This window comes from Camelus ferus, chromosome 7, assembly GCF_009834535.1.
Source record: "Camelus ferus isolate YT-003-E chromosome 7, BCGSAC_Cfer_1.0, whole genome shotgun sequence".
In the NCBI taxonomy this organism is placed as follows: domain Eukaryota; kingdom Metazoa; phylum Chordata; class Mammalia; order Artiodactyla; family Camelidae; genus Camelus; species Camelus ferus.
In genome coordinates this window covers 41,236,515-41,254,769 of record NC_045702.1, presented here as the reverse complement: position 1 = coordinate 41,254,769, position 18,255 = coordinate 41,236,515, and the positions used below count along the sequence as shown (strand labels likewise).

Here is an 18,255-nt window from a genome sequence, read left to right as displayed (position 1 = left end):
CCAGAACACCTAATTGGCAACATTTCTAAAGAAGCTCTGATAGGCTTATAGGCAGAGTGATACAGCCTAACTTGAGGCTGACATTTCACTTAGTAGGCATCCCACTAGTTGTTCTGTTTAAGAGTGTTATTGGGCCAAGATAGAATAAGCCCACTGTAGCCTCTCTCCTACTGATTACAACTGATAACTCAGAACAGAGTACTAAAGGAACTACCTGACTCTGGGAAGTATAATAGGCAGACTGGAGAGAGAAGACAGAACTTGAGTGATCAACATGATAAAGATCAGCACTCTTGAAACAAGCAGAAGGGTAGAGATTCTTGGCAGAGAAATATAAACTATTAAAAAGGACTAAAAGGACATTTTAGAACTAAAAAGTACAATATCTGAAAGTTTAAAAAATCATTCAGTATATGGGCTCAGTAGAATGCAGATGACACTGGAAACAATCAGTGAAATTGAATATATATCAATGGAAATTATCTAGTCTGAATAACAGAAAAAAATGAATAAACCCTCAAGGACATGTGGGACAATAGCAAAAGGACTAATATTCTGGCATTGGAGAAAGGAAAAGGGGAAAGAAGAAAGAAGTTGGTGAAGAAAAGGAGTTTGAAGAAATAGTAACTAAAAATTTCCCAAATTAGGTAAAAGCTACAAGTTTACAGATCCAAGAAGCTCAGCAAACTAAGCAGTATAAACTGAAAGAAAGGTATATCCCCACATATCATAATGAAACTGCTGAAAACTAAAAAAAAACCCCTCAAAAGCAGCAAGAGTAGAAAGACACAATACGTATAGGGAAACAACAATTTAAATATATCTAGGATTTCTTTTCAGAAAACACAGGACTAGAAGACTGGAATACCATCATCAGAGTGCTGAAAGAAAGGAATTGTCAACACAAAGTTCTATATCCAATGAAATAGTCTTCAAGGGTTAAGTAAAATAAAAGCATCCTTAGATGAAGGAAAATTATAGTAAGTGCTAAAGGCAGTTCTTTAAGCTGAGGGGAAATGGTACCAGGGGAAAGTTAGCACATCAGGATTAAAGGAAAAGCAACAGAGATGATAAATATCTGGGTAAACATAACAGATCATTTTTCTCCTCTTAATTCTTTAAAATGTGTATGACTTTTGGAAGCAAAAACCGTAACATTGTCAATGGGGTTGTTGATATGCTTATGTAGTGTATATGATAACTATAACAGTGGGAAGACTAAAAGGACTTATGGTTTTAGGCTTGTATGTTTTACTTGAAATGGTAAAGTATTAATTCTAAATAGGCTGAAAGTTAGATATATATTTCATAAGCCCTAGAGCAACTAATTAAAAAATACAGACAGGTAGAACAAAAACTCCAATAGATGAATTAAAATGGAATCATATAATCCAAAAGATGGCAGAAGGGGAGGAACAAAGTAACTCCCCACACCCTGAAAAAGAAAATAAAACAGGAAACAATCAAAAATAAAACACTGGCCCTAATTCCAACCATATCAATAATCTATTAAATGTTAGTGGTCTAAACAGGTGAATTAAAAGACACAGATTGTCATGATAAAACAAGACCAAACTATATGCTGTCTATGTGAAGACTACTTTAAATACAGAGATAAAGAAAGATTAAAAGGATATATGAACATCGATGTAAAAATTCTCAACAAAATATTAGCAAATTGAATCCAAAAAATATTTTAAAATTATACACCATGATCAATTAGAATTTATCCTAGATGGACGAAGCTGTTTCAACATTTAAAAATTAATTAATATAATTCATCACATCAACAGACTAAAAAAGAAAAAACACACAATTGTATCAATAAATGCAGAAAAGGCATTTGGCAAATTATTTATGATTAAAAACTCAGTAAACTGGGAATAAAGGAGAACTTTCTCAACTTGGTAAAGACTGTCTACAAAAAACTAACATACTTAATGGTGAGAAACTGGAAACTTTCCCACTAAGATCAGGTACAGAGCAAGGATGTCCCCTCTCACCACTCATTTTTAACCTGATAGTGGAAGTCCTTTCTAATACAATAAGGCAAGAAAAGGAAATTAAAAGTATACAGATTTGGAAGGAAGACATCTGTCTTTGTTCACAGATGACATGATTGCCTATGTAGAAGATCTGTAAGAATTGACAAAAAAACTGGTACTAATAAGTGATTGTAGCAAGGTTGCAGGATACAAGATTAATGTGCAAAAGTCAGTTGCTTTCCTGTGGAATGAACAAGTGGAATTTGAAATTTAAAACACAATACCATTAGCACCCCAAAATGAAATACTTAGGTATAAATCTAACAAAGGATGGACAAGATCTATATGATTGAAAACTACAAAACTGGTGAATGAAATTAAAGAAGCTTTAAATAAGTGGAGAGCAATTCCATAATCATGGATAGGAAGACTCAGTACTGTCAAGATGTCAGTTCTTCCCAACTTGATCTATGAGTTCAATGCAATGTCAGTCAAAAATCTCAGCAATTTATTTTGTGAATGTCAACAAACTGATTGTAAAGTTTATTTGGAGGAGTAAAATACCCAAAATAGCGAACATAATATTGCAGGAGAAGAACAAAGTTGAAGGACTGATGCTACCTGGGTTCAAGACTTAAACTATAAAGCTTACTACTATGAAGTAGTCAATATTGTGTGGTATTGGTAAAATAATAGATAAATAGATCAGTGGAACAGAATACAGAGCCCAGAAGTAGACCCACATGAATGCAGTCAACTGGTCTTTGACAAAGGAGCAAAAGCAGTATTATGGAGCAAAGATAGTGTCTTCAACAAATGGTGCTGGAACAATTGGACTTCCATATGCAAAAAAAAAAAAAAGTAGGCACAGACCTTACACCCTTCACCAAAATTAACTCAAAATGAATTACAGACCTAAATGTAAAATGCAAAACTATAAAACTAGAAGATAGCGTTGGAGAAAATCTAGATGACCTTGGTTATTTTGATGCCTTTTTAGATGCAACCTCAAAGACACAGTCCATGAAATAAATAATTGATAAGCTGAACTTCATTAAAGTTAAAGACTTCTACTATGTCAAAGACAAAATCAAGAGAATTAGAAGACAAATCACAGACTGAGAGAAAATGATTTTAAAAGACAGATCTGATAAAAGGACTGTTATCCAAAATATACCCCAAACTCTTAAAGCTCAGCAATAAGGAAACAAAGAATCCAATCTAAAAATGGGTGAAAGACCTTACAGACACCTCACCACAGAAGATGTACAGATGGCAAATAAGCATATGAAAAGTTGCTCCACATCTTGTGTCACAAGGGAAATGCAAATTAAAGCAACAATGAGATACCACTATGTACCTATTAGAATGGACAAAATCCAGAACACTGACAACACCAAATGTTGACAAGGATGTGGAGCAATGGGAACTCTCGTACATTGTTGATAGGAATGCAAAGTGGTAATAGTGCTTTAGAAAACAATTTGGTGATTTCTTACAAAACTAAACATACACCTACCAGAAGATTCAGCAGCCATATTCCTTAGTGTTTATTCCAAAGGAATCAGAAAGTTAGTTCTACACAAAAACATATACATACAAAAACCTGCACAGGAATCTGTATACCAGCTTTATTCATAATTGTTGAAACGTGGAATCCAAGATGTCTTTTAGAAGGTAAATGAATAAACAAACTGTGGTACATCCAGAAAATGGAATATAATTCAAAGCCTAGAAGACGAGCTGTTGAGCCATGAGACGACCTGGATGAAGCTTAAGTGCATATTACTAAGTCAGTCTGAAAAGGCTACATACTGAATGATTCCAATTACATGACATTCTGGAAAAGGCAAGATTATGGAGACTATAATAGATAGTGGTTGCTATGGGGCAGAGTGGAGAGTGACTGTTGGGGAAGTGAATAAGATGGGTATATATCATTATACATTTGTCCAGACCCATAGAATTTACAACACCAAGAGTGAATACTAAAATAAACTGTGGACTAAGGTGAATTATTGTATGTCAATATAAATGGTAAAAAATGTACCATTCTAGGGAGTGATGTTGATAATGGGGAAGGCTATGCACATGTGGAGGCAGGGTGCACATGGGAAATCTCTACCTCCCTCTCAGTTTTGTTTTAAGCCTAAAACTGCTCTAAAAATTTTAAGTCTTTTTAAAAAGTTAAAAAACAAAAAAGATAGGAAAAGATATACTATGCAAACACTAATCAAAAGAAAGCTGAATTGGTTATATTAATATTAGGCAAAATAGACTTCAGAACAGAGAGAATTGCGAGGGATAAAGAAGACATTGTGTAATTATAAAAGGGTCAATTCATCAAAAAGACATAGGAATCCTAAATGTGTATAGAACTAAAAACAAATTGTCAAAAGTGTATGAAGCAAAAACTGATAGAACTGAAAGGAGAAATGGATCCACAATTATACTTGGAAACTTTAACATCCTTCTCTGAGTAATCTATAGAACAAGTAGACAGTAAATCACCCAAAGATATAGAAGATCTGAACACTATCAACCAACTTGACCTAACTGACATTTATGGAAGAACCCCCAAACAGCAGGAGAATACCTTTTTTTTTTCAAATGCACATGAAACATTCAGTAAAATTGGCCATATTCTGGGGCATAGTAGAAACCCTGCCAAATTTAAAAGAATGTTCTATATCTTTACCAGAAGTAAACTAGAAAGCAATGACAGAAAGATGTAGAAAATACATGCACATTAGGAAATTAAACAGTACACTTCTGAATAATCCATGGGTCAAAGAAGTCCCCCCAAAAATTAGAAAATATTTTCAACTTAAACTGAAAACATAACAGTGGTTGGCCAGCGAGGGAGGGCATGACTACCAAGAGGTAGCCTGAGAGAATTTTGGGGGCAGGATAATACAGTTTTTCTGTATCTTGGTTATTATGGTCATTGTTAAAAGACTGTGCATTTGTCAAAACACAGAACTGTTAACCAAAGAAGAAATTACACTATGTGTAAATTTTTAAAAATATTTAAAATATTTCAAAATATTAAAAAACTTACGTTTCTTTTTAATGGAGTACAGTTTTTGTTTTTTTTTAAGTGATGTGTTTGGATGAGCTTCTTGTCACGAGAATTCTAAGAGAAAAATAAGGGAAGCTACAGTATTTTTAGTCAGACATGGATATGACTCACAAGTAGTCACTTTTTTGGTTTGGATCTTTTAAAGAATAAGAGCATCTCTAGAAATTTTTATTTTAAAATGGTGGCTGTTGTGAAGTAGAAAAGGAAGAAAATATAGTGCAAAATTAGCATGCGCTATGCCATTTCAGACCCAAATATAGGTGCATTTTTTTTTTGAGAAAATTGTGCTTATTGAAAAAATATATATTGTTCAATATTACTTGAACTGAAAAGAGAATTTTGCAAACAGTTGGTCAAGTATAAAAAGACATTTGCGCTACGTGAGAAAAAATTAAGCTGGTAACAGTTTTAGAAAAATGATCTTCAGATCTTTAATTTCTTTGAGTAATGTTTTCTAGTTTTCACAGTATAACTTTTATACTTCTTTTGTTAAGTTTTTTCCTATTTTATTCTTTTTAATATTGTAAATGAAATTGTTTTTTAAATTTCACTTTTAGATTGTTCATTGCAACTGTGTGGAAATACAATTGATATTTGTGTATTGGTCTTTTATCTTGCTGCTTTGCTAAACTCATTTAGTCTAATAGTTTTTTTTAGTGGGTTCCTTTTTTTTTTTTTTTTTTTAAATATACAAGAGCATGTCTGTGAATAGAGGTAGTTTTGCTTCTTCCTTTCCAATCTGGATGCCTATTAGGTCGTTTTGTACCCTAATTGCCCTGGCTAGAACCTCCAATACAGTGCTGAATAGGAGTGGTAAGAACAAGCATTTCTGATCTCAGGGGAAACACATCCAGTTTTTTGTCATTAAGTATGATGTTAACCATCGGTGTTTTATAGGTGCCTTTATCAGGCTGAAGATGTTCCCTTCTGTTCCTAGTTTAAGAGTTTTTGTTATGAAAGGGTGTTAGATTTTGTCAAGTACTTTTTCTACATTTAGAGTGCTAATCATGTGATATTTTAGAAGTCTTTTATTTACAGAAAAATCCAACTCAGGTTTGAAGTAGAAAAAGTCCAGAGTATCTTATCTATAGTTACGACATGGTCTGACTGAGGTATTCAAAAACTGTCATCTAGATCTGCTGCCATTCCCTACCCCCTTTCCTGTTACCTGTGAATCATGTTTAGATCCATGTGATGGCAAAATGACTGCCAGAGGCACCAGGCAAACATCTTTGAGGCCAAAATAAAGAGAGAGACAGTGTGCATTTCTTCACCCTTCCCCAGTCCCAGCAAAAGTCCCAGCATTATTTCTGGTTGCGTCACTTGTCTGTCTTGGAACACATCATTGAGGGCAGGGGATGTGAAGCTTCTTTTACGCCTGAATCACATGCCCACCCTGGAGCTGGTCAGCCCCACCCAAACTACATGAACAGAGTTGGAAAAGGGGATTTTCAGTAATGGAAATGTGGGAAGTGGATGCTGGGTTGCCAAAAATAAATGTCAACTATACCTTATGTAGTGAAATAATCCAGGATAATACAAAGTGTGTGAAATTGACATTTAAATCCTGTTCACCCCTACCCCACCCCTGGCAGCAGTAGCTTATATGAGCTAAAACTTTTTCCTACCCATTGAAGTTTCTTGTCTAATCTTCCAAGCAGGGAGTTTGACTGACACCACATTCCATCTCTAGTAGAGTATGGCAAAAAAAAGGGAGTGGTGTTGGACAGGCAGGTAGTCTAGGGGTAATCTCACAGGTCAGGGACTGGAACAGACCCATAGTTTTCATCTGCTCTCGTTACCTTGAATATTTTATCATTTCCAAGTGTATTAGTCAGTGTTCTCCAGAAGAACACACACACACACACAAGGACATTTATGATAGGATTGGCTCATGCAGTTATGGAGACTGTACCACAATCTGCTTTCTGCAAGCTAGGGAACCAGGAGAGCTGATAATGCAATTCAGTCTGAGTTCAGAGGCCTGAGAATCAGGGGTGGTGGATGGTGCGAGTCCTGGTCTGCATCCAAAAGCCCAAGAATGAGGAGTGCCAGTGTCCCAAGGTAGGAGAAGATGGATGTGTCAGCTCAAGCAGAGAGCAAATTCACCCTTCCTCTGCCTTTCTGCTCTATTCAGGCCCTCGTTAGATTGGATGATGTCCATCTGCATTGGTGAGGGCAGTCTTTACTCTGTCTACTGATCCAAATGCTAATATGTCTCAGGAACACCTTCACAGACACACCAGAAATAATGTCTTACTAGCTATCTGGCCATCCCTTAGGCCAGTCTAGTTGATAGGTAAAATTAACCATCACGCCAGCCAAGGTAATAGCAGGTTAATTTAAAACAGGAAGTAAATTAATGGCCTCTTTGTTATCCATGCCTTTTTTCTCATGCAATTCATCCATCATTCCTGAGCTGCATCTGAGCTTCCCAGAACTGAACATCATAAAAGAGCAGTGTGTCTTGATGCTACTCTGGACTCCCCACTGCTGTGCCATTAATTCTTGGATAATGGGAATGAGACTTTTGCAGGCTCTTAACCTGCTTTCTGAAATTCTAGGAACTGTGTGTGTTAAAGAAAAGTTTTTCTTGGTGGTAATTTTTGTAGTTACAAACTGCAGAATAAAATAATTGAACTTCTTCTAGTGTAATTATAACTTCTCCTAGATGAATACAGAACCTCTCACAGAAAAAGTGTTTCAGTTACTATTATAGTTTACCTGCTACTTTTAAAGTGTGCTGCAGCTGTGCTGGGTGTGTGTGTTTGGGTTGTTTGACATTTTTCAGATTCCTGTAAGGTAAGCCTAGTTTAGTACGACATTTTTTTCAAGTTTTAGGCTGTTTGTTTTTTCTCCCCCGACATTTCAACAGCTCTGAAATCAGGAAGTATCTTAGAATCAGTGCCATGTCATTGCTTTATGGGCAGGTTTTTTTCTTTCTTGTGTTGTATAAAATAATAGTCTGTCTTAAAATTGATGGTGTGTGATGGTTAATTTTCTATGTCAATTTGCCTGGGCCATGAGGTGCTCAGACCTTTTGACCAGACATTATTCTGGGTGTGTCTGGGTGTTTCTGGATGAGATTAAAATTTGAATTGGTAGACTGAGTGAAGTAGATTGCTTTCCTTAATGTGAGTGGGTCTCATCCAATCAGTCAAAGCCCTAAATGCAACAAAAAGGCTAAGAGGGCACGCCTCCTACCTGCCTGTTGAGCTAGGACATTGGTCTCTTCCTGCTTTCTGACTCTGACTGAAACATCGGCTCTTCTTGGGTCTCACGCCTGCTGACTTTTGGACTGGAATTACAAATTTGTTTTCCTGAGTCTCTAGCTTGCTGATTACAGATCTTCAGAATTTCTCAGCCTCCATAAATGCATAAGCTGATTATATATAGACATACATACATAGTGTTGGTTCTGCTTCTCTGAAGAACCCAGACTAATACAGATGGGATCCTAAATTTGATAAAATGTGGTAATTAAGGGCAAGTGGAAGTCCCTCTACTCAAAAGTCATGGTGGATTTGGAGAGTGTTCGCACCAAACATAGTCATAGGAGTTGAGCTGTAAGCGAGACATGCTACTGTTCTATACCAGAGCCTTCTAACAATGGAGAGTCAGCGTTTGGGGGTTGTTATGCTGGGAGGGATAGTGTAGAAGGACATAGTTTACTTCCCTGTTCTGCTGTGTACTTCCTGTGTGACCTTAGGTAGGTCACTTAATCTATCAGGGACTGGTTTCGTTTTCTGTAAAAGGACCTGGTTGGACTAGGTGATTTCAAAGGCTTCTTCCATTTCTCAGGTTTTTAAGAATTGATTCTTCTGTTTCAGTGAGGGGAGGTGGCCTAAGGTATAAATAATGCAAGGGCTAAAATATCAGCAATAATATCTAATTCCAGGAATGCTGATTGTCTGCTCAGCAAGACATAGTCTGATGCTCAGTGTGGTTTCCTGGATTGTAATGTTTGTGCCAAGAACAGTGGCCTTCAGGTTTGTATTTCCATAGAATTTGAAGCCAAAGTAAGGAAGCATTGCCTTCTGAAATAAAATTTACAAGTTCATCCTAAGAGGTTTTCCAGCCAACAATTGACTTGTATGGGTGTTGAGATAAGGCTGTGGGGCTCTTGACATCCATTAAAGGATCTAGGTGCTTCCCTGGGAAGAAGTACCCAATATAAGATGTAACAAGAGGAACATAAGCCATAGTTTTAGAAAACATTGCTGATCTTTGGTGAGAAGGCTTTTAGGGCAGGATACTTCAGTGACAAGTATGAATTATTAGAGGATAAATATTGAGAATTAGTGTTTATCCAGTTTTACTTAAGGAATTGAGAGACATGATACTTGGCAGGCCTGAGTATTTTGGTTCCTAGAAAAGCAGACTGACGAAGTAAATGATGAGGGAAACATCTTGCCTGCCACCTGACTCCTGTGCCTGAGCTTACATTTAGTGCTGACCGTTCAACCTCCTGATTACAAATGTAGTCTCCCTGTGCTGTGATCTTAGGCTGTGAGTGCTCCAGGAAGTGTACTAATCTCCTATTATAAAGTAATAAATTGGTACTATTTTGACATCAGTTGGTGACTTATGCATCTGGTTTTTGTGAATCAGTTCCCAAGGGCCCATCAGGTATGTATCTGAGCAGCCCTTGGGGCTCTGCCTTCTCTGTCTCCGCCAAGAAGAGTCCAGTGAGAGAAATGTATCCTTAAAGGGCTATGGCATTTCAGAGAAAGAAAAAAAAAAAATCCAGCTGAGGAGACTTGACAAACTCATCAGTAATCCTATCACTATTTATTGCTGATCCTTCCAGACTTCTTTTAAACAAAAATGGTATCAAACATACAGATCTTTTCTAACTGACTTCTTTCCCTTAGAATTTCTCGCGGAATGTAGGTTCCTTGGAGCTGGGGTCCAGCATCCTTTGTTAGGTCCTGTTTCTATGTCCTGGGGGCTGTCATTGAGACCGTGCTCTTGCTTCTGTTTTCAGGTTGGCAGCCTCGATGGTTCCTTCTCTGTGGGGGGATATTATCTTACTATGATTCTCCTGAAGATGCCTGGAAAGGTTGCAAAGGGAGTATACAGATGGCAGTCTGTGAAATTCAAGGTGAGAAACTGAGAGAGTTGCAGGTTTTATTTTTCTTTTGTCTCTCCCCCGAAATAAAAAAGTTCTGGCTTCTGCTTGCCTACTCTGCTGCTCCCCTAGTACAAAGATGTACAATATTATGTCCCAGAAGAAAGCCTTGCAGTAAGACCTAAAACTGCAGCCAGTTTTTACAAGGAGGTTGTTTAAGAGATAGTCAAAATAAATGAGAGAAGTGTGCTTAACTACACACTTAGTGCTCATCCCTTAGGCGCCTGCTCACCTGAGGCCAGGAGCTGTTTGCAAAGCTTGTCCTTTCATTGCGGCATGAAACACTTCTGTGTTTAAATCAGGACACACACCTCACCAGCACCACCATACTCAAAATAAAACAGGCAAACACCTACCAGACCTACAAATAGCCTTTATTTCTTGGTTTTGGGAATCTTGAGACAAAGTGAGAAGATGTGGCTCAGAAAGTGACTGGAAGAGAATATGGGGCATGGGGTTTGGGGGTGAAGGAGAGTGTGGCTTGCTTGTTTCTTCTCCAGAAGGGCTCTGAGGGAATTCTCACATTTTTAATAGGATTAGTGAAGGAAAGTAGAAAAGGAAAAATACTGTGTTCTTGATTGCTTTCCAATAACCCAGGGAGATAAAGAGTGCACCCTTACTTGTTTGCATCAAGCCTTTTGGGCCACAGAGCAGCATGCTTTACACACACACACACACGCACCAAAAGAGAGATTTTCTCTCTAATAAAAGATCCTAAGATTTGGGTGATTCTTTTTTAGGGCAGTCTTGGTGAGACCTTGGAGCCAATTGCAGAGTTTTCCCTCTTCATCAGCAGAGGCCTCTGGGAAGAGATAAATAAACTAGGAGATGTAGTAAGGGCTGACATTCTTTCTTGGAAGAAGTCCTCAGCAACTGGCCCTAGTTCAACTCAAGAATCTGGGTGGAGTGGAGGCTACCCAGATAGGGCTCTTCTATGTTTCTGACCTCCGGCTGCCTTGCTCCCAGTTCATTCTGTAGATAACACACGCATGGACCTGATAATCCCTGGGGAACAGTATTTCTACCTGAAGGCCAGGAGTGTGGCTGAGAGACAGCGGTGGCTGGTAGCCCTGGGGTCAGCCAAGGCTTGCCTGACAGACAGTAGGACCCAGAAAGAAAAAGGCAAGTATTGATTGTCTTCTGGTGTGGGAACCTTGGGGATCACCCAGCAGCACCTCTGGGTTCCCATATTTGCTATCTTGTTTCTGACCACCTAGCCATAGCCAGCTTTTTGTATCACACAAATGCTATATATGTCTCAGTGGAATTTAAACAATCTGTACCTAACTCTTCTTTTTTTAGCATGTGTTAGTAGAAAGAGTGCAGGCTTTGGAGCCAGGTACAATTGGGTTCAAATCATCGTTTTGTAGGGTACTGGCTTTGTGACGTTGGCATAGATCATTTAACCTTTCTAATCTTCAGTTTCCTTATATTTTAAAAAGAGGTAATTACCTATCTTAGAAGGATTACCATGAGGATCACTGATGATATGAAACTGCCCATTACCTCATCTGGCACAAAGTTGACCTTTGGTGAAGAGTAGATGAGCCAGAGAAGCCTTGGATCTGGGTACTTTCTGCAGTAACACCTCGCTTTCCCATTCCTTTTCCTGAGTTGGGGTAGATACTTAATTGTCAGGTTGCTGCTGCTTAATGCTCTTTAACTCCACATCAGTAAGTCTCCTGAGAACGACGGCGTAACTTTCTATTTGGACTGAGTCACAAGTCAGGGCTACTGCCTGAGCTCTGGGTGCTGCCTTCCCATCTCCCCCCGGGTGTATATTTGAAGAGGTTGGTTGGAGAGAGAGGCCTGTGGGAAAAAAGTGTTTCAGGGGACCTTTCTCATGACATGTATGGCAGATGTGCTTAATTCTTCAAGTAGACACAGTAAAATGGCTTCTTTATTGGTTGTTTTTAAATGCTAAATCAGGAGCAAATTCTAGACACTGCTAGCTTTGACTCAGATCAGTGGTAATGTGCAGCTTTTTCATGGAGAAAGAAAGCAGAGGCAGTAATGATTGTAGCTGAGCCCTCAGCGCCATGGTGGCTGGATGCCGTGCTAATGAAGGAGCAGCAGATGTGCAGAGGGTGCCATTAGCTTTGCAGGCTGCACGCTGGACCAGTCCTCTGAAATAACAAGCTGTCTTATTACTGGTAATTGCTTGTTACAAAACAGTGTTCTAGTTTTGAGCACTGTGTTAATAAGTATATAGCTGTGACCACATTTTACAGATAGGAAAATTGTGAGGCAGAACTGGGACCCAGACTGTAAACTCCTGACTCTGTTCCCAGTTCTGATAGAAGTGGATCAGAAGTATATTGCCTCCTTTTTCCTGTACTGATGATCATTAAGTATGTTGACTCAAGAAATAATGTAGATTATGTCAAAAGACCTGAATCTCCTTTTTCTTGCTCCCAGAACTTTACTTATATCTGCAACTCATGCTATAAGCATCTGACTTTAGGTATAAATTACATTTCACTTATCTGTGTAGTATACTGACTAGTAAGTCAGTTATTCATTCTGATCATGACATCTTCATCATTTTGTTATTTAGAGTTTGCTGAAAACACTGAAAACTTGAAAACCAAAATGTCGGAACTAAGACTGTACTGTGATCTCCTTGTTCAGCAAGTGGATAAAACAAAAGAAGTGACCACAACCGGTGTGTCCAGTTCTGAGGTAAAATACCATTCATCTTAGCCACGTGGAAAGTAGCCCAGATGTTGCTTACAGGTGATGCTTACACAATCCCTACCTTGGAATTTACTGTTTTTCAAAGAAAAAAGGTAACAAAATTCAACAGAGGAGAAATGCGGGCATTTCAGCCTATGGAAGTCTTCCTTCCTGGGAAGAATTCAGGATTAATTGATAACATTTGGAACTTTTAACTTTAGTATTGATGTATTAAGATGTGTTTCTCCCCAGTTTGTGTCACTTTTTAAGATACTTTTAGAAATCTTAGCTGTCTAACAGAGTCATTTCTATACTACTGATGTGGCTCCCAAGATGCCAACATCGTATCTGTCAGTGATGCGTATCTGTCCCCTTTGATGAGACTGTAACAGGGTTTTATTTCATAATGATCATTCTGCTTTAGTGTAGAGTAGTGCTTTCAAAGGTAAAGGTAGAGATGCAACTTTATTTATCTCTGTCATCAGCAAGAATTGCAATTTTTTATTATTTATTACTGAAGTTGCTATTCACTCACTCTAAAACATTTGTTAAAAGATCTATCTGGTGTTAAGCTATGTATTGAATGGCTGACATTAACCAAAGAGGGGTATCTGCTCTGCTTGGAAGGAAGTTATCTGAAAAACAGTGCCTGCAAAGTGAAGAACCTGCAGACTATAATTAATGGTTTTAAATTACTTTTCTTAAGTACTATAGGACTATGCTACATAGTAGGGTATGCGTCCTCAGGTTTTTTAATAAACGTGGTTTAACTCATTTTCATTCACTTTTTGGGAGGCTTGCTTATTCACTCAGCACCTGCCTGTTGTATACAAGACACTGTGCTGGGGGAGGGAGGGGGAGGAGTACTAAAGAGCATTTCAGTCCTGCTCTTGGGATGTTATAGTCTCAAGCAGTGATTCTCAACCCAGAGCAGTTCTGCCCCTCAGGAGACATTTGGCAGTGAAGGAGACATTTTTGGTTGTCACTACTGAGGATGTGCTCTTGGTATCTAATGGGTATAGAGACTAGATGCTGCTTAATACCTGCAATGTATAGGAGAGCCACTCCCCCTGCATCTCCTGCTCCAATCATTAGCCAGCCCCAGTGCCAGTTGTGCCAAGGTAGAGAAGCCCTGGTCTAGAGGGAAAGGAAAAAGTGAACACAGCAATTTTTAATTCAAAGAAGTGTTTATAGTAAGTGCCTTGGGAACTTGCTAATGAAACTGTGCTTGTGATATTGTGATTTATAATAAGAAATATATGTTTGGTCTTCATCTAGTTTTTGGCACAGAGATCCTAAAAAAAAAAAACTCATGGAATTTCCTGTGATAAGAGTGATAATAGTGTCTTTTGTTATGTTAATGAGGTGACTATTGGACCGTACACAAGGAGGGGGTTGTTGGAATCTTCAGTCTATGGCAGGTCAGTCAGTAGCATAAGTGACAACCTGGACTTGCCATTGGTGACTGAAGTGGGGATGGGGAGCAGTCTTGTAGGACTGAGCACTTAACCTGCAAGAACTGACGCTATTTCCGAGTAGATTGTGTCAGAATTGTGGGATACCCAACTAGTGTGTGAGAATTTCTTGGTGGTTTAGGAAAAAACAACACATTGTAAATAGTGTCTGAATCATAGTGGTTCATGACCAGTAACACCTAGCTTGTTAGAAATAAAAAATTGAGGAAAATATAGAGGCCACTGTTAAGGAACAAAATGCAACTGAGTAAAATTTGAAGATCGTATTGGCTTTATTCAGCAATTCATGAATTGGGCAGCATCCCATCTAGCAGATAGAAAGGAGCTGTGAAGAGCTGTACAAGGCTAGACATTTTTATAGCCCAGAGTGAACAGGAACAAGGACATTATACTGTGCATTTGCTGTTTGGGTAAACAGGGTTACTTTTCTTATGTGGAGCAAAGGGAAGTCTTGGAGCCGGGTCAGGTAACTTGTGCTGAGCAGTCTAGCACTGATTGGTTGACCTAGGCCTGCCTTTTCTGGGAGAACCCAGGACGGAAACTTAGCTAAATTTTCTGTTTGCTGATATGAGGCCTAGCATGAGTGACTCCATCTTGGGCCCAATCTGGTTACTTTAATACCACTAAGATGTGCTTTCCGTATTCTTCTGTCAGGGGCGGCCTCAGTTTCCTGAATGACTTACTAATATGTATATCCAGAGGAAAATCACCCTGAACAAGTGAAATAGTAGTTTGGAGGTAAAAAAAATGATTAGATATTCAAAAGAATTCCAGTTCCACTTAGACTCATCTGTAATGAAAGTGGAAAAGACCGGTTTTGAAAGCAAACCACATATGATTTGTTGTTTCTAATGCTTCTGTTCTAGAACCTCGTTTTTACTCAGGCAATGGGAGACATTTTTCCATTGACGCCACGGTCTTCAGTCTGTGTGATTCTGTTTCTTGTCTGCCACCCCTTATAGACTGGAAACTCCATAAGGGCGCTGCAGTCAGCACCTAACGTAGTACTGACATACAATATTGTTGAGTTGAAAGAAGTTGTTGCCTTCAGTTGGAGTGGTGGGTGAGCATAAAGGGCAGCTTGGGGGTAAGGCTTGTGTATGGTTAATAGATAAGTTGGACTTGCTCAGTCTTTTTCTTTTGTAACTGATACACATTATTTGTCCAGCAAAATAAATGGGAACATTATTACTATTATCTGGTGGATTAAAAATCTCTAAGGGCATTCTCCAATTGTGCTTTTTTTCCTTTTGGGTACAGTAAAAGAATCTTCCACTCTGGTTGTTTCGTAGGAGGGAATTGATGTGGGAACTCTGCTGAAATCAACCTGCAATACTTTTCTGAAGACTTTGGAAGAATGCATGCAGATCGCAAATGCAGCCTTCACTTCTGAGCTGCTCTATCGCACTCCCCCAGGATCACCTCAGCTGGCCATGCTCAAGTCCAACAAGGTAACAGTCCAGCTCAGCTTGCCTGCAGCAGGGCATAATGAAGAGTTAAGAAAGTGATATACTGAGCTGTGTTCTCCATCACCCTTTGGCCACTGATAAAAACATTTTTGTAGTGGACTTTCCTTTATGTCCACTTTTATATCTGCCCTCAGTCCCTCATATGCAGTCAGTCACTGTTGGCAGTTTTACCACCTCAACTTGTCTGTGATGTAGCTAACCTCTTCTCCAGCCTTCGTGTCCAGTGAGTCTTGCTGAGGTGGGTGGTGGCCTTCTCACTAGTCACCTTCAGCCTGACCGACCCTTCCAGGCAGCCTACTGCATATCTATTCATGCAGTGTAAATTGAACCGCTTTTCTGAAACCTTTCAGTGGCTCCCTCATTGCCTACAGGTTAAAGTGAAACTTCTGAGTCCCTTCCCACATCACCAACTTCTCTCTCTGTCATAACCTGCCTTGAACGTGTTATGCTTGTAGCCCCCTACTTCTTTGTGCCATTTCCCAATGCCAAGAATGCCCTTCTCACCTGTCTTTCTGTGGTTAGCTCTTATTCATCCTTCAAAATTTAATCTCCTTCCCTGAATCCCTTAATGGGGCCAAGAGCTCCTACTCCGTGCAATCTCCTGTTTTAGCTTTACTCTATATTGAAATTACCTTAGGGGCAGGAACCCCATACTGTTTTCCTTTATATTTCCAGTGTTTGATACTATGCTGTGTCATAGTTTGGCATTTATTAATGTTTAATAAGCATAACTGTAATTACAAGAAAGCTAACCACCAAGGATTTAACTATCATAATTAGGCCCTTTGAAAGACCATCTTCCTTTTTCCTAGAAATTTGGGTAGCCTTCTTTGAAAAACTATGACAGACTGGTTGGGATTAATGATTCCCTCTTTGGGGAGGACCTAAAATTGTTCCTGTTGAGTGGGACAGTATATTATGGTCATATTTACCACTTTCATATATAATAAAACTCTAAATATGCTCTGTTGGAAGTTTAACGTGTGAACTTTCATTTCTTTGCTTCTTTTAAAGATGAAACATCCTATTGTGCCAATTCATAATTCATTGGAAAGGTACAGTAACAATTTTTTGTTTTTCCATCTTTTTAAAAATATAAAACTAAGGATATTGGTATTTCTTGTTTTTTTTAAGAATATTTTTATTATATGGTGGTTTTTCTCATGATTTGAGGTGATAACAAAAGGAAACAGTATCTGATTTTCCTCATTTGAGTGAGCCTGAAGCATTGCAGACCTTTCCTTTGCACTGACTACTAGGGAAAATGTTTGCATTTCCCCAGGATATGGATCTCACACATCACATCTAGTAACTTTTAATCTCTGATGTACTGAGTGTTGGAACCTCCTGTCTAACAGAGGAGCTGAGCATTAATTTAAGTGTGCTTTTATCCAGAAAAGACAGTGCTATTTTGTTTTGTTTAAAAATTAAATATTTTAGGTAGCTTTACAGGTTAAAAAAAGAACTTAATATCAAAATCTGAACTATTTTTTAAAGAATACATTTACACAGTCGTGTTCCTATTATTTGGGGTCTTTATTCAGTTATTATTTCATATAAGCATTCCCGAATTTTGACATAGTCTGTATTTGTCCTTCCAAATTATTATTTAGTATTTCATCTTCTGATGTACTGTTGTTTGCTTCTTTAGTACAAGAATTGTTCCCCAATTTGGTTAATAATTTTCTCCTGTTCTAAATATTTCTACTAGGAACACCTTTGTAGATTTATTTTTTCTTTTGAGGTATTTCATCAATATACTCCTACGTTTTTAATTGCTAAGTTGAAATACAGTATTTCTTTAGAAAACAAATGCTTTTCCTAGAGTCACTATGTAGCCTGGACCTTTTTCCTTTATTCTTATAAGCAGAAAATGGTTTTGTTCTAACTTGACTGGGTCTGGTTACTTATAATAAGATGTTATGACTGTTCCTTTAACAGAATCAGCTATTCTAGTTGTGTATTAAGTAGCCTTTTCTGTTACCCTGAAGAGCAACAGATGCTCAGCATGTATTGTGTCCTCTGGGTTTTTTCTGTCAGACATAGGTTGCAGGGAGTACTCTCTCCTGACCGCAGCTTGTGGCTTCTAGACAGTTAAATGCTAGGCAAACAAATGAAAGTGGCCAGTGATTAGAGAGCTGGGGACAGAAAACCTCCCAGGAAGAAGCTGGGGAATGTGAGGAAAGTGTTAAATGTGGTAACTATAGAAAAACCGATTGAAAACCAAAGAGCTGTCAATGACTGTTTCCTGTTGCTGGTGGGGAGCAGGAAGTTTGTATCAGCTGAAGGTGACGAAGAGCCAGAATGGCTCTTTGGTTTCTGAACTTCAGCCTGGAGACAGGCCTGCTCCCAGCACAGGCAGGGGCTGAGAGACTTGACTTGATTTATAATTCTACTTTTTTATCAATGTTAGAAGAAGTTGGTTATTGTGAGCCCT

The 18,255-nt window shown here is 38.5% G+C and overlaps 1 protein-coding gene across 4 annotated transcripts in view; it reads left to right on the top strand.

Annotated features, from left to right (window-relative positions):
* The window catches only part of PLEKHA8 (pleckstrin homology domain containing A8), a 51,571-nt gene that overhangs the window by 11,697 nt on the left and 21,619 nt on the right, over window positions 1–18,255 (top strand). For 3 of the 4 annotated variants that reach the window (XM_032483781.1, XM_006185486.2, XM_032483783.1), the window contains exons 2-6: window positions 10,055–10,171; window positions 11,165–11,320; window positions 12,756–12,880; window positions 15,642–15,800; window positions 16,833–16,873. In XM_032483781.1, the coding sequence (XP_032339672.1) occupies window positions 10,150–10,171; window positions 11,165–11,320; window positions 12,756–12,880; window positions 15,642–15,800; window positions 16,833–16,873 (503 nt within the window). In that variant the 5' untranslated portion in view covers window positions 10,055–10,149. The remainder of the gene's footprint in view (window positions 1–10,054; window positions 10,172–11,164; window positions 11,321–12,755; window positions 12,881–15,641; window positions 15,801–16,832; window positions 16,874–18,255) is intronic. The other variant, XM_032483782.1, reaches the window with a different exon arrangement.